The sequence below is a fragment of the Plecotus auritus genome (assembly GCF_963455305.1).
Source record: "Plecotus auritus genome assembly, chromosome: 9".
NCBI classification, from domain to species: domain Eukaryota; kingdom Metazoa; phylum Chordata; class Mammalia; order Chiroptera; family Vespertilionidae; genus Plecotus; species Plecotus auritus.
Window position 1 is genome coordinate 35,648,159 of NC_137783.1, and position 26,370 is coordinate 35,674,528.

The following is a 26,370-nucleotide window of genomic DNA, read 5'->3' on the forward strand; positions in this document are numbered from 1 at the left end:
GGCTCATAACTGTTAATAATGTGAAGTCTACATGATAAATGTCTCATGCATGATAAATATTACAAGAACATTTATGTTAGCTTAAAATTTTTAGTAATCCATGTGCATGGTTATGTTACCTTATGGATAGTTAGGCCTTTCCAATAAAATGTCTTATGTAAACAAGTTTAAGACACATATTTCGTAGTCATGCAATAATTTGTATCACCACTTTTGCATTTAGTTAAAATGTATTACCACAAGAGGGCATACAACCTCAGTTAAACAGGATTATCTGAAATGGATTCAGAACCAACAGGTTCAGCAGAATACTGTATGTGGAACATTAACTTCCCTGTATATCAGAAGTTATGCCAAGTACCATTGCAGAGCCACTAGTCAAGACTACTAGTACAAAAGTTCTCAAACTCTTCATAGTAGACTCTTCAGTTCAAATAGGTAAAAATATAAATGTAAAAGTTGTATGGAAATTTTATAAAGGGAAAAATGGAAATTGCAAAAACAAGAAATTATGTTTTATAGTCTAAGTTTAACAGCCATGTAACATTCTCACTAGATTAGTTAGCATCAGCAAAAAAGTAACTTGGACTTGTACCAATCAATTGGAAAGGAAGATTCCAAGCAGAAAACTAGGTTGGTTACATCTCTATTTGCTAAATGCATAAAGTCTCTGACTTAGTAGTAATTTAGTGAATAGCCCTGAAGGACTGAAATGGAAACGCGGCTAGGAGGTGAGTAGACTTACACTTTTTTAAGATGCTTTAGAAAACAGCCTCTCTGTCAGGGCAGCCTCATTCTGCTGAAATGAAAGCATTCAGGAAGGCAGATGTGTAGATGGAGAGGACAACCGAGCAGCCAGCGCAGCACTGACTCCCACCTTTGCCACCTAACTCACTTGGTGACTTTGGGAAATTATACCCTTTATTGTTTAAGACTAATGTCCCCTGTGATAGCCATGTGCAGTCATTTCATCATGGAAACAGGCTCAGGATGGTTAAGTGATTTGTCACTGTCTCTTCCGGAAGTAGATCAGTAACCCATGTATATAATTTTGGTGACTATACACCAAAATTTAGAGGAAATTAATGGAGTACATAATGAGACACTTGGGACACCACAGAAAAAGAGAAGACAAATAGAGCATATAGCTAAATATTTTTGAAGGGGAGAAAGAATCCTGACCAAAATCCTGAAATAAAAGAAGGGCAGATCCTAAAGTTTAAGAGATATATTTAAAGGAAAGGAAGAATTATTTAATAAATTAGAGAATAACTTGTAGAACAAATAAGTTATTTGGGCTGAAAAATCAGATTTTTTAAAGCTTTAGGTAAATTCAATAGTTACATTTATTATTTAAAGTTAGGGATTTTTGGAGTTCATCCTTTAAACTGTTATGTCATACTTGACAGTTACAGCCTTCCATAAAACATACCTAATAATGGATTATCAGAATGTTGCATTAAACCAATCCTGGATCTAAGTCATTATGGAAATTGTTTATATCTTGTATAGAGTCACTGTTCCTCAAAAACTTTTAGTTCATTCTTAACAATAGGTCCCCAGGAAATATTAACTTAAAATATTCCTCTGCAAACTTACCTTCCTGTTTGTTTAAAAAATTGTTCTTCAAATTCTCTTAAGGCTTTCCGAAGTCTCTTCTTGTCAGCCCTAGTTTCTCGGAGATGGTCAAGAAGTACAGGCCTGTATCAAATAAAATATATATTTGCCATAACTGAGCTCTGGCATAACTGACAGATCATCATAAGTAGATTTATCTATTTAGCAAAAACATATAATGATAAAGAAATGTTCTGCCTAAAAGGGTATCTTTGAATCAGTATGTCACATGTAGAGCCTGACCATAGGGGAGAACAAAAACGGAGGAAAGTACTTAATAAAAACTATGTCATGGGAAAGGAGAGAGAACAAGGACAAATAGGAGGTAAGCAGAATGAGTCCATTAAAAAAGTGGTGAAGCCAAAACCGGTTTGGCTCAGTGGATAGAGCGTCGGCCTGCGGACTGAAAGGTCCCAGGTTCGATTCCGGTCAAGGGTATGTAACTTGGTTGCGGGCACATCCCCAGTGGGAGGTGTGCAGGAGGCAGCTGATCAATGTTTCTCTCTCATCGATGTTTCTGACTATCTATCCCTCTTCCTTCCTCTCTGTAAAAAATCAATAAAATATATATAAAAAAAATAAAATAAAATAAAAGTGGTGAAGGTAAAGGGCATATAAATCGATGAGGAAGAAATGGACATTTTTAAGGAACACTCATCAGTATTTGGTGATAGAATAAAGAGGAAAAGATTTTAAAGATAATTTTATCCTTAATCTAGAGTATGGGGAGAATAGCAAAACCCTTGGGAATGAAATCAAGACCCTCAAAAAAGCTACATTGCAAATTCCACCCATTTCATTCTAAGACAAGAGAGAAAAGTTATATACTTTAGAGCAGGAAATTTTATCTGGGGAACTTGTGTGTGGTTTCAGAACTCTGAGCTCCTGGAAATTATATATGGGCATTTTCATTAAAAAAATTTCATTGCATTCAAAAAAAGTCTACCACCCCAAATAAGAATAGCTGCTTTAGAACAACTAACCAACCAACCAACCAACAAATAAAGGAAAGGAGGGAAGAAGGAAAAGATGAAAGGAAGGGAAGAAGGAAGGAAGGAAGACTTGATTTTCTGCTTCCAAACAGGTCCCTCATCTGTGAGCTGAAATTCATGTACCAACTGACTCTACAAGCACACTAAAATCTCAATTTATACTTTAGTCCTTAATCTCACCTCATATATTTGCAGTGATTATATCCCTATCTTGGAGCATACAGTTACCACATTATAATACACATTAAAGAAAATATCATAATCTGGCTAGTAATATACAAACCAAAGGAAGGTCAAATGATCAAGAGGAATGCCCTCTACTGAATGATGATAATGACACCACTAATGAAAAACCAAATAGCTCCTGACTGAGGGGCCATTAGGAGACAAGGGAGGCTCATTTAACTTAAGGTCAAGGGGATTCCCAATCTGGAGAAACCATCTTTTTTTAAATGAAGTGGACTATGATAAAGGTTTTAACAACTATTGACTCAACATCCAATTCCTTTTCGTCCAGTATTTTCAAAGGCCAAGAATTAGACTGGTGCCAGGTCCTGAGGAAAAGATGTGCAACTGTAGCAAACTGAACCTAAGCATTTATGGCATCCTTAGGGAGACTTGGTTCCTCATGGCATTGTCTTCTCACTTTTCCTGTTAAGACAACCAGATTACGCTTTGAAGGCCACTCTCTGTTTGATGGCATTTTTTAAAGTCTAATAGCGCTTCTGAATTTTGTGTGTATATATAAAGTGCCACAGACCAGAAGGCATTAAAAGGTGACCCCATTCATTTTTAGGATTCACACTCACATGGTGGCCTCATGTAAATTGGACATGGAGAGGGCTGGTGGTTTGATTTCTTTCTTTTCATCTGGTAGCAGGACCCTTACAGGTTCAGTCTCAGAATAGGTGAGGTGATCACCACCAGGAAGGTAAGATGCTGGATTTGGCAAAGAAAGCTGTTGGCTTCTTTGTGTACAGTCTTCATCAGAGTCCTCTTCCTCCTGCTTATTGTGGGCAGAGTTAAATGAAGTCACAAAAATGCTAAGTGCCTCCTGAGGAAGCAAAAACAGGATGGGGAACCATAGATAAACACCATGAAAACAATATGCCTACTGAGAACCAAAAAGGAAAAACCAAGAGGAACTCTTCCTCAGTTGCATCAAAAAATTTACAGAAGTTAATGAGCACAGAAATACCCATGCTGGGCTAAAATGCTCACCCGTTCATCTCTGTTTGCTGGGCCAATGAAGGCATAAGCACCCAAGACATGGTACAACCTGGGCTGCATTGCCTAGTAGTCCCTCCCTTTTACCCAGACCTTATGGGCCCCAGCTTCATAACAGTTATATGGTTCAGGATGGCAAAACACCTCTTGCCATCCAGAAATACCTTAAATCAGATCCTAGTGTGGGCCATAATCAAATACAGAACATACTCAGAAAATTGACAAATTCAGGAAGAGTTCTATGAAAGCCAAAGCAAAATGAAGTTATTTATTCCTTAAGCTGTTCTGGTAATGCTTATCACAACCAAAAGACTTTTTTTGCAAAAAAATAAAAAAATCTGAAAATCATACCCCATTTTAAATTATATTTACTTAATCAGAAAATTCCAAAGATTATGAATCGTTATTGTCATCTTTAAAACTGTGGAAGTATAAATGTACTCAAGTATATTTAAATTTATATTTGTTAATATTTCCTTTTATATTGACCAAGTGACTGTTTTAATATTGATGGAGTAGGGTTTGTGGTGCTTTTCTAGTTCTGTATTCCCATAAATCATTCTTTATTAAAAGTAGTCTAACTCAATTTCAGTAGTCATATTTTCTATTGAAATGAATCTACTTATATCTTTACAGTGATGGTCAGATGGTACCAAACACAGATGTTGCATTATATCAATTGTTGCATTATATCAACTGCCAATTATCTTGTTAAGGGAGATAAGTTAACCAACACAGAGAACAGAAAGGCTGTCTACTGTGTTGTAAATTAGACAATGCCAAACTGAAATCCATGGTTTGTTCTCCTCACTCAAGCAATGGAAACAAATGTTAAAACTGACTTCAATATTACAGTTGCCATAGATTCCTGTTTAATAATAGTTTTAATCACCAGCCACCATTAAGTAGAGCATGGGGGTGGAGGGAGACCACTTTTCTATTTTTTGAAAATAACTGGCCTTTTGGGCAGCATATACTGCCAAGAATGCTCCTCTATAACTTTCATAGTGCTGCCTCCCTAACTAAACATCACTCCAAAGCACAAGTACAGGTCTGGTTAATGCAAGCATCCTGACTCACAATTGTTGGAATCAGGGAAGGTGTTGACAAGATTTGCTTGATAATCCGGCATCGATCATAAAGAGGCTTTACGAGGTTCTTATCTTGCTTAGTTACCTGAAAAAAAAATGCAATTAATTACTGTTCCTCTCTCACACAGGAATTAAATTGATATTTTTAGTAGGCAAAAAAAGTTCTGAGTCCTCAAAGTAAGGGATTATAAAATATAATGCAACAGTAATTAGAAAAGGGGAAGTCATTTATAAGATACTGTATAAAGCACATGCCAATTTTCTCCTAGGAAAAGTTTCTTAAAGGATAGGTCCTAGTTTAGAAAGATGTTTTTAAAGCTTTTTAAAGGAGTCTTTAGTGTGTAAGTGGTAAGGAGTCTGTTCTTTAATTATTTTTTTCATTCTTAAAAAACCAATGGGTGAGCAAGACCTATTGATTTTTCTTCTGAAATGTTTTGTATCTGGACCTTTGTGATTATATTCACAAACATTTACCTCACTCAGATCTTCATCACTATATGCTTAGATTATATATTAGCTTACTGGCTAGCTCTGACATCAAAACTATTTTGGATTAGCAATTCTCTGAATCCTCAATTTCCTACCTATACAAGGAGGTTAGAATTTCAAAGTTCTTTCCAAATAAAAAATTGCATGTCTTGTTCCACTAATGCATTCTATTACCCCTCTGCTATATGACCCATCTCTCAGCACTATTTTCAACAGGTTACTGGTACATTGTGCATAAAAAGTTTAAATAGCTTCCTATTTACGTATGTATCCACCTCCCTACCTCTTCCATCCAAAGTGACCAGACTTCTCTGCTTGCTTTGCTTTCCTCCCTGTTGTATCCATGTTAATTTACTACATATCTACCACAACCACCCTTTCATTCTGGACCAATGGTTCTCCTTTGGCACGTAGTGAGAGGGGAATGATAGAAATAGCCCGTAGCATAATCACCCAGTTATCTTTTATTAAAGTACAAGATATAAAAGGGGAGGGAATAAAGGTCCAAATTTTCAAGGGGGATGGTTTTTTAGATGCATTAAAAAAACTACAGTATATATGAAACTTTGTTTTTCATAAGCTTAATGGTAATCTCACACACAATAAAACCAAAACTGAGTCACATAAAGGAAAGAGAGGCAACTGACCAAATTAGAGATGATATTTACAAACAAAGATTTACTGTCAAAAATATATAAAGAACTCATAAAACTCAACATCAAACAACCCAATTAAAACATGACAGAGGACCTGATCAGAAACTTCTTCCAAGAAGACATATGGCCAATAGATACATGAAAAGATACTCAAATTCACTATAAGGGAAATGCAAATCAAAATTACAATGCTACCACTTCACGCCTGTTAGAATGGCTATTATCAATAAGACAAGTTATAAGTGTTGGAGAGGGTGTGGAGAAAACGGAACCCTCATTCACTGGTGGTAGGAATGTAAACTGGTACAATCTAGCAATCCCTCTTCTGGGTATCTAACCTGAAAAACTTGAAAATATTTATTCCCAAAGATATATGTACCATTATGTCCATTTTAGCATTATTCATGGTGGCCAAGACATGGATACAACCAAAGTGTCCTTCGATAGGAGATTGGATAAAGAAGATACGGTACATATATACAATGGAATACTACTCAGCCATAAGAAAAGATGAAATACTGTCATTTGTGACAACATGGATGGACCTTGATAATGTTATTCTAAATGAAATAAGTCAGAATAAGCTGAGAACCATATAATTTCACTCATATGTGGGATACAAAACTAAAACTCATAGGCACAGACAACAGTATGGTGGTTATCAGAGCAAAGGGGGTGGGAGGGTAGTAGAGGGTACAGGAAGCAAAATACATGGTAACAGAAGATTATTTGACTTTGGTGGGCACACAAGGCAATATACAGATCATGTCTCATAGAAATCTATACTTGAAACCTATATGATCTTATTAACCAATGAAATCTATATGATCTTATTAACCCTAATAAATTAAGTGTAAAAAACAATGCAATGTATTAAAGGGGGGGGAAGTGAGATCTAATGAGATAATCTCAAATGCTAAAGAGCTGAGAAGCCAGAAATAATACTAGCTACTTTGAAAATTTACAGTCCTCCCTTTGATTCTGTTGTAGCTTCTGGACTCCCTCTTAGGACCCACATGTTAAAGCTCTCCCAGGAGTAATATTAAGGCTTTAGATAGGCCTACATGCTCGTACAGATGCTCTCTATTTAAAGGACCGAACTTTAGCCTACCACAGAGATACTTGGTTTATTTGAAGGGGCTTCTGACATTTATTAAATTGTTCAAAAGATACTTTATTGTAAATAATTAAAATAAATTGCCACTTAAAGATGACATTTGAAGAACTCTTAGATTATTCTTTGATCTTTAGTCCAACCATCCCAGTTTGCCCAGGACTGAGGTGTTTTGTAGACATGGGATGTTCAGTGTTAAAAGCAGCACAATCCATGGAAACCTGGGGTGGTTGGTCACCCCATTCCTCAAAGATCTTAAAATTAGCATGTCCAAAACAGACCTCTTGAGTTGTCACCCCCACTCCCAATGAACCCATCACCAACTTGGATGCTTCCTTTTCACTTTCTCCCACCCAGTAATTCAGCATGTCCTTTGATTTTATGTCCCAAGTATACTTTGAATATATCTATTTCTTACCATCTCCAAGGTTACCATGTTAATCCAAGCCACCTGTTTTATGCTCCCTTTTCCACTCTTTCCCCCTATGATTTATTCTCCATGCAGCAATCAGTAAGAACTCTTAAATGTAAATCACACCAAGTCACTTTCCTGCTTATAACCACTCAACAGCTTCCCAATACTTTCTATACCTGAAAGGTCCTGTGTGATGGGCCTGGGTCTATCTTTGACTTCATCTCATGCCAGCAGGTGCTTAGCCCTCAGACTCGAGAATTACAATTGGACAAAGCTCTTCCTCCAAGGCCTTTATACTTGCAACTCCATCTATCCAGAATGTTCTTTGCTGCTCTCTTAGCTTGTTATTTCTTATTAAATGTCACCTATTGGTCTTCCTAACCACTCTTATTAAAGTAGAAAGCATACCTATTTCCTATTATGTCATCTGTTTAATTTGCACAATATGTATCAAAATCTTTAATGACTTTGAGTTATTTATTTGTTGTTGCATCCAAACTCCCAGAAGAACATGAGCTCCATGAAGGCAGTGAACCCTCCATGACTTCTATATCTTGTTTATTTTTTATATCCAGCATGTATCAAAGTTCACAATACATAGTAGGCACTCAAATCTTTCTGCAATGAATGATTGCCCACAAGTCACCAGGTATCTCCCTTTATTGTCACAATAATTATATGAGTAGGTATTACCTGTATTTTATAGAGGAAGTTGTATCTCAGATAATTAGTTCACTTGCCAAGTATACATGGTTAGAAATGTCTCATTCAAGTGCTGAGTCCTGCTCTAAGTCTACTGTACCAATCCCAACGCATCCCTTAGTGCCTTAGTCAACTGAGTAGAGCATAGAATTAGGATTTTGGTATTGACCAAGCTGCCTTTAAAAGTGTGGTCAGGGTGCCGAAACCGGTTTGGCTCAGTGGATAGAGCGTCGGCCTGCGGACTGAAGGGTCCCAGGTTCGATTCCGGTCAAGGGCACGTACCTTGGTTGCGGGCACATCCCCAGTAGGAGGTGTGCAGGAGGCAGCTGATCGATGTTTCTCTCTCATCGATGTTTCTAACTCTCTATCCCTCTCTCTTCCTCTCTGTAAAAAATCAATAAAATATATTTAAAAAAAAAAGTGTGGTCAGGGTAACTATAAAATATAGGAAATTCCATCAGAGGCACTGAAGAAAGGAAACTCAAAGATGTGTTATCCTCTTACTCACTGGCTAGCATAAAAGTCTAGAATCTTTGCAGGAGAGGGGATAAGTTAGCTGAGTGGGGGAAAATCTATTCACTTGTCACAACATATATTGGTAATTTTTTAAGTCTAAAACTATTCCATAAATACAGAGGTAGCCTAGGGCCCATTTCCACTTATAGATCACATGCCCCAATGTAAAGGACTAGTCCACGTGCACATGATAAACCTTTGCGATTTGGCATATGTTGCCATTTTATGATTAAGAGCATATAATTTACAATAGAGCAGGTAAAGGCAGCACTCTCCTCAAGAAGACTTCCTCCCAAAATTAAATATGCTAGTTCATTCATCTGTCCATTGAATATTTATTCAATACCTACGTTTAGACCCTGCAGAATCATGAGCAATAGACAGCCCTTCTACACAAGAAGTTTAAACTACAGTTTAAGAGACAAAATGGCATAAAGCATGATTAGAGCTGTGATAGGCTAGCTACAACTCTGAATAAACGAAAGAGAACCACACCACGCTTAGAGGTGACATAGGAATTATCAGAAGGAAAGTTCCTTGGCATAAGTGAAGTGTAGCATAGATATGCAAGATGAGGAGGGATTAAGCAGGTAAATGGTAACTGCTCTCATTTTCTTTTTTATAAAATATAATACATCTTTTTTGTTGAGCTTCAGGCTCATATATTCAAATACCTATTTGCCAACTCTATTTGGATGTCACACAGATTTCAAAACTAAAGCTGAAGACATCAGACATCTTACCTAACACTCCTCAAAAAGCCCTACTTCTATATTCTTATGTAAAATTCTACCTTATCCCTGCTTTATTATTTTTTAATGGAACATGGAAAAATGGGAATGTAATCCTAGTTTTGGGTTTATTTGCTAATTTATTGGGGGAAATGAGTGGGGGTTGGGGAGAAAGGGATATGATAGACACTTTTGTCTGCAAGTTGCTTTCCACCAATAGGCAGTGCTATAACCTGGAATCATGTGGCAACACCCACAGGTCATGGCCAATGACGCACTAGGAACTCATCCGACTGAAATTTCAGAGCCATTCTCCCAAAGATGTGTATGTGGTGCCAGGATGCTGATACTTTGGTCAAAAACACAATCCAAGTGGTCAAAACCACTGTGCAGTGTTGGTCCCATGAAGATATGGCGAGTTACCTTAGAATCTTCCTCAAAGGGAAGCTGCTCTCTCTTCCCCAAGCAAGTCAACACGGCATCTGGAGTCTCCTCTCCCGAGGAGTTTGGCTCAGGGCCCACAGCTTCTGGCTTCCCTTCTCTGGGGACCGTGGGTTGCTCACAGGACAGGTTTCTAGGTGGCCCTTTGGGAGCACCTCCTTGTTCCTCCGACAGCTTCAATTTTAGTTCTAAGAGAAATGCCATGAGTTACCATGAGCAAGATAACTGGCCCTTATAAGAGCACAGAGACTTTGAGGAATTCCCACCCCTTATGCCAAGTCAGCAGAAATGAAGAATGCTGATGATGGCTTCCCATAGGGCAAGGGCAGTCTTAATACCAGGACTAACGGCATTAGCTCCCAGTGACATGTGAACGTAGAGGGACCTCATGGAGGCTGGGATCTCATGGAGGTGGAGGTTCATGGGTGGGAGCAACTCAGTGGTTTACATGTTAAAATAGAGTTCTGAAGGAAGACAAGTGGTACCTGGTCCCGAAGTTTTCACCTGTTACCTACTGTAGCAGCTGAAATTCTATACTTGTAGATTCATTTACCTGGGTTTTGAAAGTTTTGCAGTCATTAAGAGCCCCTGTGGAACTGCAAGTACTTCTGGAAGGCATTACACATGCAGATGTCAGAGGACATGCAAGAGGGATGGGAAAGGGGATGTGCAAGTTGCCAGCCCCCACTTCACAGATGTCATAGTTTGTCTAATGCCAGCTCTTAAGATCCAGGAACCACCATTATTGCAATGTGGCTTTATATAAATCTGCATAACTTAAAAAGCCACCTGGGACTTATCAGGGAATTACATTTCAGAATGTTAGGGGACTGGTCGTTTGAGCGAGGCTATTTAAATTGATTTCTCAATTACATAGCGCATTTTCTTTGATGTTTGCTTTTAGTGAGACACTGGTCTGGTGTTTAAACACTGCATATTTTATAAACCTGCTACATCATTACACTTTAACACCACTGAATTATTATGCCCTTCCAATTCTTTAGTCACCATACTTCTAGAAATGTGGAAACTCTCCCATGTTTCTAAGTACTGAAATGAATGTGGAGAGAGGAAGAAAATAAATTTTTTATTGGTAAATAACTACAGTCCTTTAAAATGGATTTTAGACTTAATTAACACTCACACCACCATCTCCAGAGAAAGAAGAATACTGGATTATGAGGCAAGAGAACCGAGTTTTACACTTAGCTCACCACTTCCCAGCTACATAAACTGTAGACATAAATGCCCTCATCTGTGCAATGTGGTATGTGAAGTAAATGACTGCTGAGACCTCTTCTGGTTCTAACATCCAAGAATCCAATAACCCAGGGAAGTTAATGCTCCACATATTGAAATGTGCCTGGCACTGAAGTGCATCATTCCACTTGGGAGTCTCGAGTTCCTCAGTCTATTTATAAAAGATTTATTAAATGGGCCCAAACAATGAAGAAGACCCAGATCCCTTTATTTTCAAAATGGGGCCTCCAATCTAGGTGGGAGACAAGGTTAAAGGGGGCACAGTTGAAACAGAATTTTAAAAAATGCCCTGGAGTACATTTGACGTTACTTTAACTGCTTCTTTTCTCAGAAAGCACATTGTCATTATTTTAACTGCTTCTTTTCTCAGGAAAGAGACTCTTGGCTGGTTTTACCTTTGAGTTGTTTTCGACCTTTAGCCAAATCATTCATCCATTTCAGGACTTCGGGATTAGAAGTCTTGTCACCATGTGAAGGCTACCAAGGGAGGGGAAAATGGGGATGGGAGGGAGGGAAAGAAAGAGAGAAAAAGAAAAACAAATTTTTAAAACAGCTAAACACACAAAGACAGTTCCAGAACAAAACATATAAAGCTGGGAGATAAATTCAGGCATTAAAAACTCTAGCTGATGGAGTTGTTTCCTCCACACTTTCATTCTTGTCATGGACATTGTTTCTAAACATGCCTGGTTACCCAGCATTTTCACAACCTCCTAACCATTCCAAATGCCCCAGCAGTCTAACCCTCAGCCCCCTTGTGGGCCACCCTCCCACCCCCAACACACACACATTGCCAGGACTTTTTTTTTTATATCGATGTGGATGACTGCACTGATACAAACCAGCGTTACTTACTTGCTTGTGCTCACATCCACGACTTATGACCACAACCTGCCTGGAGAATTCTTAATATTTAGCTCCTATCAGTCATATCCTCCAAGCTAAACAAAGGAGACCCCAGGTTCTCTAAAACCTGACAGTAGTCTGGGAAGTCAGTATGTCAGGGTAACACCCAGACTCCCAATCCTCCCACTGTTTATAGACTCAGTATCAACTGGGCTAATGTTAACATTAAGCTTAATCATATGTGTGTGACCTTGAGAAAAGTATTCAGTCTCTCTGTCCCTAAGTTTCATCCATCAAATGAGAATTATAATAGCATCTCCCTCATAGGGATGATGTAAGGAATAAATTAGTTAATATATGCAAAACACTGAAAAACATCCCAGGCATACACTGAACACTATAGATGTGTTAGTTAGATTTACAAATATTATTATTATTACTAACAGGGATGGTAGGTAGCAGTGCTACTACCAGACCTTCAAAGAAACACTGAATACATCTTCACCAACAAACAAATACGTAGGGGTATGTTTGCCCTACCAAGTAACTAATCATACTAGGGTGTGGAAATAACAATATATGTTTTATTTTAGAAGGATATGACTCTGTTAATATAAATCATTCACCTTGATTTCTGAATTTCTTCACAGAGCATAAAAGTGGATTTTCTACAGAAAAGAGAAAGTAGGAGACAAGAAGAGCCAAACATACTTAGCCTCCATCCCCATAGATCAGTAAGAAACTTTCTTAAAAGAGTTGAGGCCACCCTGTTAACTGAAATGCAAGCTCAACAAGATTAATAGTTACTTTGAATTGAGGAATATACATAGAAATATAGAGTAATGTTCATGATAACATAATCATAAACATCATAATAAAAGAAACATGTGCACTGCTTGTGGCCAAGTCTAGGGGCTCTGCCATGTTTCTTTTGGATCCACTAAATCCATGTAACATAGAGTTCTTGGTGAGACAGAGGCCTAGGGAGATGACTGTGTTCCTCTCAACTTCAAAGGGGAAAAATGCTTGTGTGACAGGACCATCAAATGTACTATTAGGGATTAATTAGATTAATTGTGAAACACCAGACATGCTTTTAACACTCCTAGAGTGACGTAAAAACCATACTTTCTAAATCAGGATGGAAAAGATGATTGAAGGAGATTGACAGTGATTATTTTTTTCCAGGGGAGCTCAGAAGGGATACTATGGTTTCCAAAAGGGAAGCCCTGGTTTCAGGACCATGGAGAGTGAGATGGGGGCACACCTCCAAAATACAGAACTTAGCTTGGTCCTATCCATGGTTGGCTAGAATGATTCCCTGTGCTACTTCCTTGATATACAGTCCAGTACTTTGGCTTTGGAATGTATATCAAGTCCAGATCCCATTATATGGGCAGTCAATGTACATTTTGTTTCTCTAAATTCTCACAGAATTCTCCACTCTGATCTGAAGAATCAGAGTCTTTGAAACTTGTCTTTTTTCACTGGATAGGCTCCACATAGTTAATGCCATATTTTGAAATACTGTTAAAAACAAAAACAAAATTTTCTGACAAAATATCTTAAAGTTTGAAATTTTCTGGAATGAATTTTTTATTTCCCTGCTCTTGGGGGATATTTCAAAAGAGGTTAAATCAAGCTCACAAGGGTAGCAGCTTTCAAATCACATGGAAAATTTTCATACACAGGTTTTGAATCTTTAAGCCTTCTGATTTTTGAACTGAATAATTCTGGTTTAACAGACCCCCCGAAAGCCATACACTCAGATACTACATTGTAGATTTTGTTCAGGGAAATAAAAATGGGGTTCCAGAGTTTACATACTGAGGGTACCACTGGCCCAGAATTGTGGTCTGCTAAAGGCAGTTCAGAAGACAGTTTAGAAAGATTTCTAGATTAGGAATGAAAATACCTGAATTGTTGTCTGGCTAGATCAAGTCTTTTCTGTGTGATCCTGGAGAAGTCATTTCCCTTCTTGGGGCCTCAATTTCTCAATGGTCAAGTAAGAAATAAGACTGCCTGAACTCTTCTCATTCAAACTTCTTTAACTACAGTGAAAGTGGACATCTGGCTAAAACAGCCTTTTCTAGATCTATGAGGCTAACGATAGTTAAATGTAAAATCAGTTGTAGGGAATAAACATGGTTTTGGATAGAATGTAAGGTGGTTACTCGACAGAGAGGGAAAGCTGTACTGTATGTTATACCAGGGCCTCAGACTAGCAAGCACAGAAGCCTAGCAGGAGCTCAGATTCAAAAATTAGCACTGAGTGCTATTAATTCCATGGTCAGGCTGCCAGGAAGGGAAAGCCTTACACACAGCAACCAATTAAAGCCCACTGACATGTCCAATCTCTCAGCACAGCCTGGCACCCTGACAGGAAGGAAGAGGAGAAGCCCTGTTTCCTGAGACAATGGCAGGTTCTGATGAGCCCACAGACTGACACACACTGAAGCAGGGGTGAGCATGAAGCCTTCCAGCCCTACTGCGCGGATCCATCCATGTGCATGTGTGAGTGTTTGCTTGTGTGGGCCTGTGTCTGCTCTGGCGCCAAAGCTCCTCTAGTCAAAGGCAGAAGGCGCCAGGAGACATTCTCTTCTAAAACAGGCAGGTGTTAGGTGGCTGTTATAGTTGAGAAAAAGTAACAGGGTCTGTGACTTCTTGTAGAAATGTCTAGCAGAGATCTAATGTGTATGGTTTTCCTTCCATTTCTGCCTGTTCCAACATTACTTAAATAGATTCAAAAGTGGATACTATTTAGGACCACTGACTCCCTTTGTGCTAAACACTGTAATAAGTTTATGTGTGTATTCCTTCACTTAATACTCACAAACTTCTGAAGTCATTACTGATATTAACTCCACTTTACAGATGGATAAACTGAGACTCCGAAAGGCAAAGAAACAAGTCCAAAGTTATAAAGTTGCTAAGTGTCTGTGCTGGATTCAAATCCAGACCAGTCTGACTCACGACCTGCTGAGTAAGAATTATTAACAGGGCCTGGGAATGGAGCCCCTACTTGTCACTCAACAGTTTCCAACATGAGGGCATCACAGATCCAGTAACACTGCAGCAGCAAAAGGGAAAGTCAGCTTCTCTCAGGAAACCTGGAGCTTTCCAAACGCGGATATTATGAATTTGGCTTCTACTCCTCCATTGTGAAACCTACTCGAACTCAGTCTACCACCCAAGCCTGTGCTGACAGAGCAGAACTACATTAAGCAAGTTATAAGGCCCTTCACTGGGCCTCAGTCGCCTCACCTATCCTCCCAATGTGTAGAGCACCCTCCTGCTCTATAAAGGAGAATACGTAGCTGTCACTCCCTGGCTTCAAAGAAGGGAATAATTTTTAATACCCCAACTTAGGTTGTCCTGAAAGTCAATCAGATTTTTTCTCCATTTTGCAAAGCTAAAAACCATTCCTTTAGTAAACTTAAAGCCACTATAGGAAATACAAGACAGAACAGGAGAGTGGCCCATCACCCACTCTCACCTTCCTTCCAAGAACTTACCCTACACTCACAGAGACCTGCCGATTACCCCTGTACCAAATGCTTAGTGAGCCTTTCAATATTTCAAGATGTATAGACATTATTCCTTGTTCTCTTTTATTCTAATAATACGCTGATCTGGGCCCTCTGCCAAAGACCCCATATCTTTGTGCATTTCTTTTTTTTTAATATATATTTTTTATTAACTTCAGAGAGGAAGGGAGAGGGATGGAGAGATAGAAATATCAATGATGAGAGAGAATCACCGATCGAGCCCAGAACCTGGGCATGTGCCCTTGACTGGAATCGAACCTGGGACCCTTCAGTCCGCAGGCTGACGCTCTATCCACTGAGCCAAACCAGCTAGGGCTGTGCATTTCTACATGAACATGAATTTTCTCTATGACATGGTCACCATTAAAGAGAATAAATAAAACTAGCATTGCCCAGGCCAGTGTGGCTCAGTTGGAGTGTCCCGTATACCAAAAGGTGACAGGTTCGATTCTCGGTCAGGGCACATACCTAGGTTGCTGGTTCATTCCCCCGTCAGGGTGTGTACAGGAGGCAGCTGATCAATGTTTCTCTCTATATATATCTCCCTCTCCCTTCCTCTCTCTCTAAAATCAATTAAAAAAAAAACACATATCCTCAGATGAGGATTAAAAAAATAAAACTAGCATTGGCTACCAAGACATGTACCTCTGACTCTACTGTTTCTTATGTAAGAAAACAATGATTGGACGAGGAGAGATAAACCAAAGATCTTATATACATAGATCATGGACACGAATAATAGGTCGGTGAAGACCTAGCGGTGTTGGTAGGGGCTGGGCAGAGGGAGCACAAGTGGAGAGGGGGAGAGGTAGGAGATGTGTAATACTGTCAACAATAAAATAAAAAATAATTAAGCTTTAAGAAAAATGAATTCTACACTGCAGCACCAGCAGGCAGCCAGTGTCTCTCTGACAGGAAAGGACGATCAGGGTGTTCTTATGAATGGCCTGAGCAGATGTCACTTGAGAGGCCCTCATCCATCAACCAGGAAGTACTCTAATGTCAAAGAAAACTCTCTCTCCCTCATTCTGTTCCACAGAGATTCTGTCCTTTAGGTCATTAATAGGTTTTTATCAAAATGCAAATGGTAAAGGGTTAAAGGAATAATAAAAACATAATTCAAAAGCTTTTCAAATTTTAATTCCTAGGAACACTAGTGATAGTAAGGTTCCTTGAGGGGAAAAGGGTGGAGATCAGTAATTAAATTAGTTTGAAAATAGCATTGTAATTAATTACTAGGAGCTATCTTAGTAGATATCAACCGAGGATAGCATGTGAAAACAAGACAGACCTAAGATGGGAACTCAATTTAGGATGGGTCCTGGGTTGGCCAATGAAAAGAGAGCTGTCCCTCATACAAAATGGTACTGAACAGGAAGGACCGAAAAGCCAACGCATCTCTTCACATAATCCATGCTCTTATTTTAAACCTTAAAGTCCTTACCCGGTATTTCTTTTCTTGTTCAAATTTCTCTTCAAATTTCCGAATTTTCCTCTTGAGGCTCTGGATGTGCTTGGTGAGCTGGGCAATGGTCTGGGGCTCCTTGCCACCACTACAGCTGCACCGTGAAGAACTTCGGGGCCTGCAGTGATCACAGGGAGGGAAAGAATAATCAAAACCAATGGTTTTCCAGTAAATACCGCTGCTGATCTACAAACCATGCTTCCTGGATTACCAGAGAAGTCCAGAGGGCAGTTCATTTTTTGAGTCTGCCATGGCATCTGCTCATCAATGGAGGCCCCTGATCAGTGTCACCAGGGACTTTAACGTACAATGTCAGAATATTAGCCCAGGAAATGCATTTCATAAAGCTTGGAGGAGACCCATCTAAAATTAAGAAGAGACAGGCCTATTGTATGATTATTATCTTCAATAGAGTGCATGAGCCACACCTACCAACATTTCCAGAGAAGATTTAGGTGAGTAGTTAACATTTCTTGACATAACAGAGCCTTTGCAAATCGGATGAAAGGAATGGGCCTCCTCTTCAGAAAATGCATCCAACCTCTCACATGACACACATTTTATAATAACAGTAATTCACTAACTCCCTCAAGTCTATCAATATACCGTCCATAAGCCCAGGTTTGAAAAAATTCATGAATAGCAACAGAAGTTATTAAGGAGATACTAGAGCTTTTCTACAGGTATTTTAGCCAAGGGAATATCACTTTAGCTCTGAATCAAAATTATTTGTGGAACTTAAGTAAAAAAGGAAAGAAGACATAGTTCCACACTTTTTCTTGGGGGTGGGGCAGCTACTTTAAGCTCCCACTTAAGAGAAATTGGGGTGGACAACTAAACATTGCTACAGTCTATCCACGGAAGCCACTGGTGGATGTGGAAAGAATACTGAACTCATGAAGAATGATATTCCTAATATTTGCACATAAATATACGTACCTAGGACTCTAGTCATTTCACCAAAAATGTTCAAATGTGCAAGCCCTGGGGTGGCCTGTATATCATGACCATCTCCTCCTGAGATAATAAGGCCTGAAACAGCATTACCAGCTGGGAAGTACACAGATATTTGTCATTTATTGTTCAGGTCTCACAGTTGCATTTGGTAGGCCGTTTGCACTGTTTCAGACACACTTCATTTGGATTTGTAAATGTAGTATTTAAAAAACTGCATAAAATGAACACAAGAACAAAACAAGGTTTGCTCACATCATAAACTGCTGAGCGCTGGGTGGAGAAGGGGCTGATTCAGGGTCTAAGTTGAATCTCTGGCTTTGGGTGAAGATGGAGCATCGCGGTGACAGCAGCGGGTTGTCACCATCAGTGATGTGATAGAGCAGCCGGCTGGTCCCCATAGGCTGGAGGTCTTCCGGTGCACTGTCTGCTCCATTCTGCCCATCTTTGTGAACTGGTGTAGGGTCTGAGGAAACAAGATAAGTCATCAAGACTCAGAAGGGAGAGAGGGCTTGAGACTGTCATATTCCTAAATAAGGATCATCAACAGTCATTCTCTCTTGCCTCTTTGTTATTTCTTCCTTCTGGGGATATGAAGGCTTTCAAAACACTGTCATGTTTGTTCTCACAGAACCGTGATAAAAAAACAATTGTGTACAAAGCCACCAGCAACAACAAAATTGAAACACAAATTGTTTCAGTATGAGTAATAGAATCAGCATAGCCCAAAACTACAAAAATCCTCTATTTCATATTATCTATAATAATAAAAGCATAATATGCTAATTAGACCAGACGACCTTCTGGACGAAGCCGGGGCTATGAGGGAAGCCCGGGTCCTGGGTGGAAGAGGGAAGCCTGGGTCTTGGGTGCCAGAGGGAAGCCGGTGCCAGCAGCTGGGTACCAGCAGCTGGGGGAAAGAAGGCCTACTATTACACCAATTTCATGCATTGGGCCTCTAGTTTGTATTATGTTGAAGGATGAATAACAAAATGTTTAGTGAAAGAAAAAAACAACAATAAAATGAAGCTGGAACAAAAGATGATAGATTAGGAGGAAGAAAAGAGGTAACACAATTGCCAGTGAAGGAAGAGAGAGGAGAAAACAAAAAAAGGAAGAGAGGAGTCCCCAGACAGAAACATATTCAGCAGTCATTAAAATGATGGAGAACTCTGCTTATCAACATGGAATAATGTTCAAAATATGCTACATGAAAAACAGATTTCAAAACAAAACAGGAATTATATGTGTGTGTGTGTATATATATGCATACATACTGTATATATATATGTGTGTGTGTGTGTGTATACACACACACACACACACACACACACACACACACACACAGTAGGTCCTCGGGTTACGTCGGAGATCTGTTCCTATGGCACGACATAACGTGATTTTCGCCTAAGTCAGAACCCACCTACATAAGCACCTACGTCGCTCACATGGAGCACATAAACAGCAGTAATGAAGTGAAACAGTAAAATAAAAAATTAAAAGATAGATAACAATTCCTGACCTTTACTTGTGGTAAGTAAATAATAAAAAACATAAAGCACATATGTACATACGTCGAAATGATGGAACTTTGTTTTTTTTTTATAAATAAATCAGAGATGGCGACGTAACCATGAAACAACAAACATCGAGTCCAACATAACACGAGGACTGTCTGTATATATCATAGATTTGGGTGTAGAAATAAATGCACTGAAAGATCAAAGAAGCTACACAGCACCTACAAAGCATGGTTAAATTCGAGTGATTCTGTTTCTTCTCCAAAATTTTAGGAAACATTTCATTTTGGACAAAAACAAAACACAAGAACAAAACCTTCTCTTAGACAGCCCTGTGCCTGAATTCTCACTGTAATTGTTCATTCCCTTTTTAAATGAGCTCATTAGCTCCCTACCCCAGGGTCGGTCTAGACGTGGGCAACCCATGTTATAGAAGTCAGGGCAAGCAAATGAGGAACATTAGGACACGAGTCTCTCCCTCGCAGGGCTCTGTACAGTTATTCAGGAAGCAACCAAAACCAGCTCTTTTTCAGTTATACCCAGCAAACAAGTCAGGACAACCAGAGGCTTTCTCTTACTCCTACTACCCCAAAGAAAGAGGAAAACACAGGTTATCTGGGTGAATAAGCAGAATCTGAAAATACTGACAATCCACTTTTCCAAAATAAACACTGATCACAATTTGGTACCAGGTGAATCTTAATCAGGTTTAGAATGACTTGAGTTCTGTAGAGCCTGAAATGAAATTTTCTTTGTGTCAGCATCAAAGGTCTGATTAGGTTCTTGTGTGATTTCAGTTGGCATCTTCCTGTTGGACTGTACACTATGAGGGTGATTGACATCTCCTAGTGTGCCTTTGAAGCTCACTGACAGCACTTCTGTCAGTGGCTGAGGCTGGTCAGAACTGGACAGGATGAAGGCTGGAGAAGAGTTGGAGTAGATGGATGCCTGGGCCCAAACCCATAGCCAAGGTGTGTGCTGCTGTGACTGACACAACTCACCACAGGCAACACTCTTGCGAAGAATAATTTACCCCAAAACAGTGTGGTTCTGGCCGGAGCCCTAAAGAATTACTAATCAATAAATCACAGCATACACTAACAATCACCTTCAAAACCCAGCAGGAGGCATCTGGGTTCCTTTCCCAAATCCTTTTCTTAAACCAACAGGCTTAAACCATCTAAAAAGAAATGCATTTTATTCATATTACCTATTTCTGGGTAGTATTTTTTGATGATAATGATGGGGAAGAAAATAATCTTTAGCAAGTACCTGGAACTGGCATGTTTTCATTGAAATGGGAAAGGTCTGAGGCCTTCAATCCTTCAGCTCAGCTGTGACCACCTCCTTATCCCCTACACACCCTGAAAACTCACAAGAGTCTCTTGGTGCTGTTTTCTAATGCCACATGAGGGCACTTGGGTTCCCAGCCATATGACTGAGGTGGAGGCAAGAAAAGTGTTCAGCTTCTGAAACCCCGAGTCCCAAGATGTAACTTCATAAAATCACAGATTACTATGAATGGCTCTTTTGTAACTGCACTGCAATAGTAGCTGTAAACCTCCAGTTACATGGCATCTGCTTTCTTGGGGTATGCAAATAATTTACTAGTGCTGCCTAATTAGCATCCTAATCCCCATGCCCCTACCTCACCACGGACAGAAGCAGTGAGCCAGAAAGGTCTCAAAGTGACCAGTTGAAAACCAACAGAGTCAAAAACTCGTCATTTGGAATCATCTTAGGTCTTTGCCCAAACTTCCCATTGGAGCTAAGAAGGCTTGATTAAATCAGCTGGAGCATGTTTATGTGTGCACTTGTGCAGACAGAATCACTGAGTTCCTTGTTCCGGAGAGGCCAGCGTAGATGCAGAGCTAGCCATCACTGCTGCCATCTGGGAACAGAGCCCAGTTCACCACGGAGACTCATCCCCAACAGGGAGAAGCTGATGGCAGTATTAACTCGGGTGGCTGCTGATGGTTCCCTGAGGGCACATGACTTTTCCTTCCCAAGGAAGGGACAGCTTTGCCAGGGCCCATGGTGTGATACAGTGTGGTTTAGAGGGAGGGGTCTGGGAACCAGGAGTCATGGTGTGCCTGTACTTTCTCCTGGGGCTCCAGTGGGGTCATCGACCTTGTCCAGCCCTCGTATAGGGCTGTGATAGAAAAGGAGACCCGCTTTGTACCAGTATCTTGCCTATAATTAACAGTACTGTATTGTACATTTAAAAGGTTGTTAAAAATGTAGATCTCATGTATGTGTTCTTACAGCAATAAAAAATGCTTTTTCTTCTTTTTTCTGCCTTGTATTTTCTAAAATTTCTGTAACAAAAAGTCACTTTTATAGGGAGGAAAAAACAATAAAATATTAAAACTTTTAAAAGGAAAATAAGCCTTCTTGAGAAAAGAAGTAAGAAACCACCACAGAGGGGGCACAACAGAAGGAAAGATAGTTTGAATCCCACATCTACTACTTGTTGAGAGACTTCACAAATAATGGACCTTTCTGAACCTCAATTTTTATACCTGTACAATTAGGAGAATAATGGTGCCTGCCTCAAAAGACTAAGAATGAAATGAAACTATCTTCTCCAAATCTTTGCTATATCACATAAATCATTTTTATTATATATATATATATATATATATATATATATATATATATCCTATCTAATAAAAGAGTAATATGCAAATTAACCATCACTCCACTACACCCACAAGCCATGCCCACCAGCCAATCAGGAGCGAGTATGCAAATTAACCCAACCAAGATGGCTGTGGCCATGGAGCAAGCAGGAGGCTTGGGTTTCCTCGGCAATGGGTTTCCGCACATCCTGGCGGGCCCAGGCCTCCACTCAAGGCTACAAAGTTTCAATTATAGAAGATAAATAAATCCCAACAAAAATGGCGGTATCCACGGAGCTGGAAAGAGCAGGAGGCTTGGGTTGCCCCCGGCGATGGAGGAAGCCAAGCTCCCGCAGCCCTGGCCTGCTTGGCATCCGCTTAAGGCTACAAAGTTTCAATTATAGAAGATAAATAAATCCCAACAAAAATGGCTGCGGCCACAGAACAAGCAGGAGGCTTGGCTCTGCTCAAGGCTACAGAGTTTCAATTGTAGAAGATAAATAAATCCCAGATACCAGGACCTCCACTTGGGTGGCTGGGGGGGCGTGGCCAGCCTGCAAACCACCACAGGCCCCTAGCCCAGGCCACCCCACGCCCCAAGGGAAACCCCACCCTGATCCGGGACACCCTTCAGGGCAAACCAGCTGTCCCCCACCCATGCACCAGGCCTCTATCCTATTTAATAAAAGAGTAATATGCAGATCGACCATCACTCCAACACACAAGATGGCTGCCCCCATGTGGACACAAGATGGCTACCACAAGATGGCCAGCAGGGGAGGGCAGTTGGGAGGGACCAGGCCTGCAAGGGAGGGCAGTTGGGGGTGATCAAGCCTGCAGGGAAGGGCAGTTAGGGGTGACCAGGCCAGCAGAGGAGGGAAGTTGGGGGCAACTGGGCCTGTAGGGAAGGGCAGTTGGCGGGGACCCAGGCCTGCAGGGGAGGGCAGTTGGCGGGGACCCAGGCCTGTAGGGGAGGGCAGTTAGGGGTGACCAGGCCTGCAGGGGAGGGCAGTTAGGAGTGACCAGGCCTGCAGAGGAGGGCAGTTAGGAGTGACCAGGCCTGCACAGGAGGGAAGTTAGGGGCAAACAGGCTGGCAGAGGAGCAGTTAGGCATCAATCAGGCTGGCAGGGGAGTGGTTAGGGGGTGATCAGGCTGGCAGGCAGAAGCAGTTAGGGGCAATCAGGAAGGCAGGCAGGTGAGCAGTTGGGAGCCAGCAGTCCTGGATTGTGAGAGGGATGTCCGACTGCCCGTTTAGGCCCAATCCCGGATCGGACCTAAACAGGCAGTCGGACATCCCTCGAGGGGGTCCCAGATTGGAGAGGATGCAGGCTGGGCTGAGGGACACACACCCCCCGTGCACAAATTTCGTGCACCAGGCCTCCTATATAATAAAAGCCTAATATGCAAATCGACCAAACAGTGGAACAACTGGTTGAACGACTGGTTGCTATGATGTGCACTGACCACCCAAGGGCAGACGCTCAATGCAGGAGCTGCCCCCAGCCTGCAGGCCCCAGGCCAGCCAAGTCAGGTGCCAGCACCCCCCCCCCATCACCCCATGGGTAGGGCAGGGCTGGACAGCAAGTGGGCAGTGCTGCCCCATGATCACCCCATCAGTCGCCTCCAAGGCAGGTGCCAGCAAAGGGAGGTGACCGGTGGTGGCAGTGGGAGGCAGGGCCAGCGAGCAGGTGGTGCCAGGCTGGCCAAGTTGGGTGCCAGGGGGCCCCTGGATCGCCCTGCCAGTCACCCCACAGATTGGCTCTGATCACTGGCCAGGCCTAGGGACCCTACCCATGCACAAATTTCATGCACTGGGCCTCTAGTCCTATCTAATAGAGGGAATATGCTAATTGACCCTCACTCCATCGCAAAGGTGGCAGCACCCAAGGCCAATAAGGAGGGAATATGCTAATTGACTGCCCCGCCCTCAAAGATGGCGGTGTCCACAGCCAATAAGGAGGGAATATGCTAATTGACTGCCCTGCCCTCAAAGATGGCAGTGCCCACAGCCACAAGATGACGGCGCCCAGTCCCCTCAGCCCCGCCAGGGCGGCAGGAATGTGGCAAGGCCGGGCCCGTCCCCAGGTGGCCCAGCTGCTCTGCACGCCTGCCTCAGGAGTCCCCCAGTCTCCCAGCTGCTCAGGGCCAGCCCAAGGTACAGGCAAGCCTCGGATGGCGGCTGCCCAGCCGCCCAGGGCCCCCGAGGCTCAGGTAACCAGGGCTGGCCGAAGCTTGTGCTACCGGCAGTGGCAGCAGCAGAGGTGTGATGGGGCATCGCCTTCCCCTGATTGCCAGGTCTCCTCCCACCCCTGAGGGCTCCCAGACTGTGAGAGGAGGCAGGCCAGGCTGAGGGACCCCCCTCGAGTGCATGAATTTTCATGCACCGGGCCTCTAGTATATATATAAAAGAAGTACATGTTATATACATAAAAAGTTATATATTTATTATGTATTTTATAGATTAATTTCAACCTACAGCTTTTTAAAATTTCAGCTTCATCCTAGGCCACAATGGCCAAGAAATCATGAATTTGATGTGCTAGTTACATTTTTTTTCTACCAATACACATTAAAAAAATTCCTATCAAAATTAATAATGTTCACCCATGCATCCTTTGTATAGCTATGTTTTCGGTGAAACATTGAGATAGGGCATAAAAACTGCCACAAAAAAAAGTAACTATAAGAACTATCATTTTAATAATATCATCAAAGTAAGAAAACTGACTATTACCTTCTCTTATTGAACAACAACTATACCCTATAGCCGTGGTCGGCAAACTGCGGCTCACGAGCAACATGTGGCTCTTTGGCCCCTTGAGTGTGGCTCTTCCACAAAATACCACGGCCTGGGCGAGTCTGTTTTGAAGAAATGGCATTAGAAGAAGTTTAAGTTTAAAAAATTTGGCTCTCAAAAGAAATTTCAGTCGTTGTACTGTTGATATTTGGCTCTGTTGACTAATGAGTTTGCCGACCACTGCCCTATAGGAATCTTTATGGGATTAATATTTGAAATGAGAACCAACATGCCCGTCAGCATACTGTCCTTCTACCAGTTCTTATTTATAAATTAGAGGCCCAGTGCACAAAACTCATGCATTCGGGAGGGGGAGGGTCCCTCAGCCTGGCCTGTGCCCTCTCAGAGTCTGGGAGCCCTCGGGGGATGTCCGATTGAGTTTAGGGGAGCGGGCCTAAACTGTCAGTCTGACTTCCTTAGCTCTGCCACAGAGGCTGGAGAGGCTCCCTGCCACCGCTGCTGTGCTTGCCAGCTATGAGCCTGGCTCAGGGCTTGTGGCTGAGCAGTGCTCCCCCTGTGGGAGCGCAATGACCACCAGGGGGCAGCTCCTGAGTTGAGAATCTGCTCCCTGGTCCTCAGTGCGCGTCATAGCAACCAGTTTTTCTGCCATTGAGTCGATTTGCATATTGACTCTTTATTATATAGGATAAGAATAATAATCATATATACTATTTATGGAGTGACTCTCTATGTCCTCCAACTTGTCATAAGAGTTTTTGCATGTATTTAATTTTCATAACAGCCACATGAGACTGGTAGTAATACGATCTCCATTCTAAATGCAGTAAGGAAGGTGGTGTGACTGTGTTAAGTTCATTCAGGGCGGGTTTGATTAGTGCCCGTGGTAGAAGACTCCACACCTCTAACCCTGGGAGCCAAAGAGTGTGTCTGGCAGCCACTCACTGAGCCACTGGGAACACAGAGAAGAGAAGTAATTATCATTAGTGTGTGAAGGCCAAGAGACCACTTCTGATCTGGCGCAACCCCAGGCAGAAGCAGATGCTGTATTACAGCTGTTAAATAACTTAGTCATACTTAAAAATATCTTTCTAATGTAAATTTTTAAAGCCTTTCAAAATTTAAGTAAACCTCTATCTGCAACCACTTGAGATGGATTGTTGAGATCTAACTGAGTAATAAATTAGTCATTGTCTTGTGGATTTGTTAATTTGTACTCTTGGGTTTGCTCATCATGGTGGGCTCACAGGTAACATTCAGGTACTTTCCAAAATGTCAAACACCAGCCTTTGCTGGTTTTAAAAGCCAAACGAGCCCAAAGCATGACTCATTATAATGAGGATCCAGCATCAGAGTTGCCAGTCAGCCTCACACAAAGAGTGCCACCAAGACAAAACACAAAATAACCC

General features: G+C 41.3%; 1 protein-coding gene across 7 annotated transcripts in view; it reads right to left on the reverse strand.

The window, feature by feature from the left end:
* FAM13C (family with sequence similarity 13 member C) overlaps positions 1-26,370 on the reverse strand; it is a 131,868-nt gene that overhangs the window by 2,282 nt on the left and 103,216 nt on the right. For 4 of the 7 annotated variants that reach the window (XM_080688600.1, XM_080688599.1, XM_080688596.1 and 1 more), the window contains 7 exons: positions 18,320-18,530; positions 17,090-17,228; positions 11,647-11,728; positions 9,974-10,179; positions 4,917-5,012; positions 3,419-3,615; positions 1,600-1,701 (listed from right to left, as the gene is read on the reverse strand). In XM_080688600.1, coding sequence (XP_080544726.1) covers positions 1,600-1,701; positions 3,419-3,615; positions 4,917-5,012; positions 9,974-10,179; positions 11,647-11,728; positions 17,090-17,228; positions 18,320-18,530 — 1,033 coding nt within the window. Of the gene's footprint in view, positions 1-644; positions 800-1,599; positions 1,702-3,418; positions 3,616-4,916; positions 5,013-9,973; positions 10,180-11,646; positions 11,729-17,089; positions 17,229-18,319; positions 18,531-26,370 lie in introns of those variants that run through there. The other 3 variants (XM_080688601.1, XM_080688597.1, XM_080688598.1) reach the window with 2 other exon arrangements.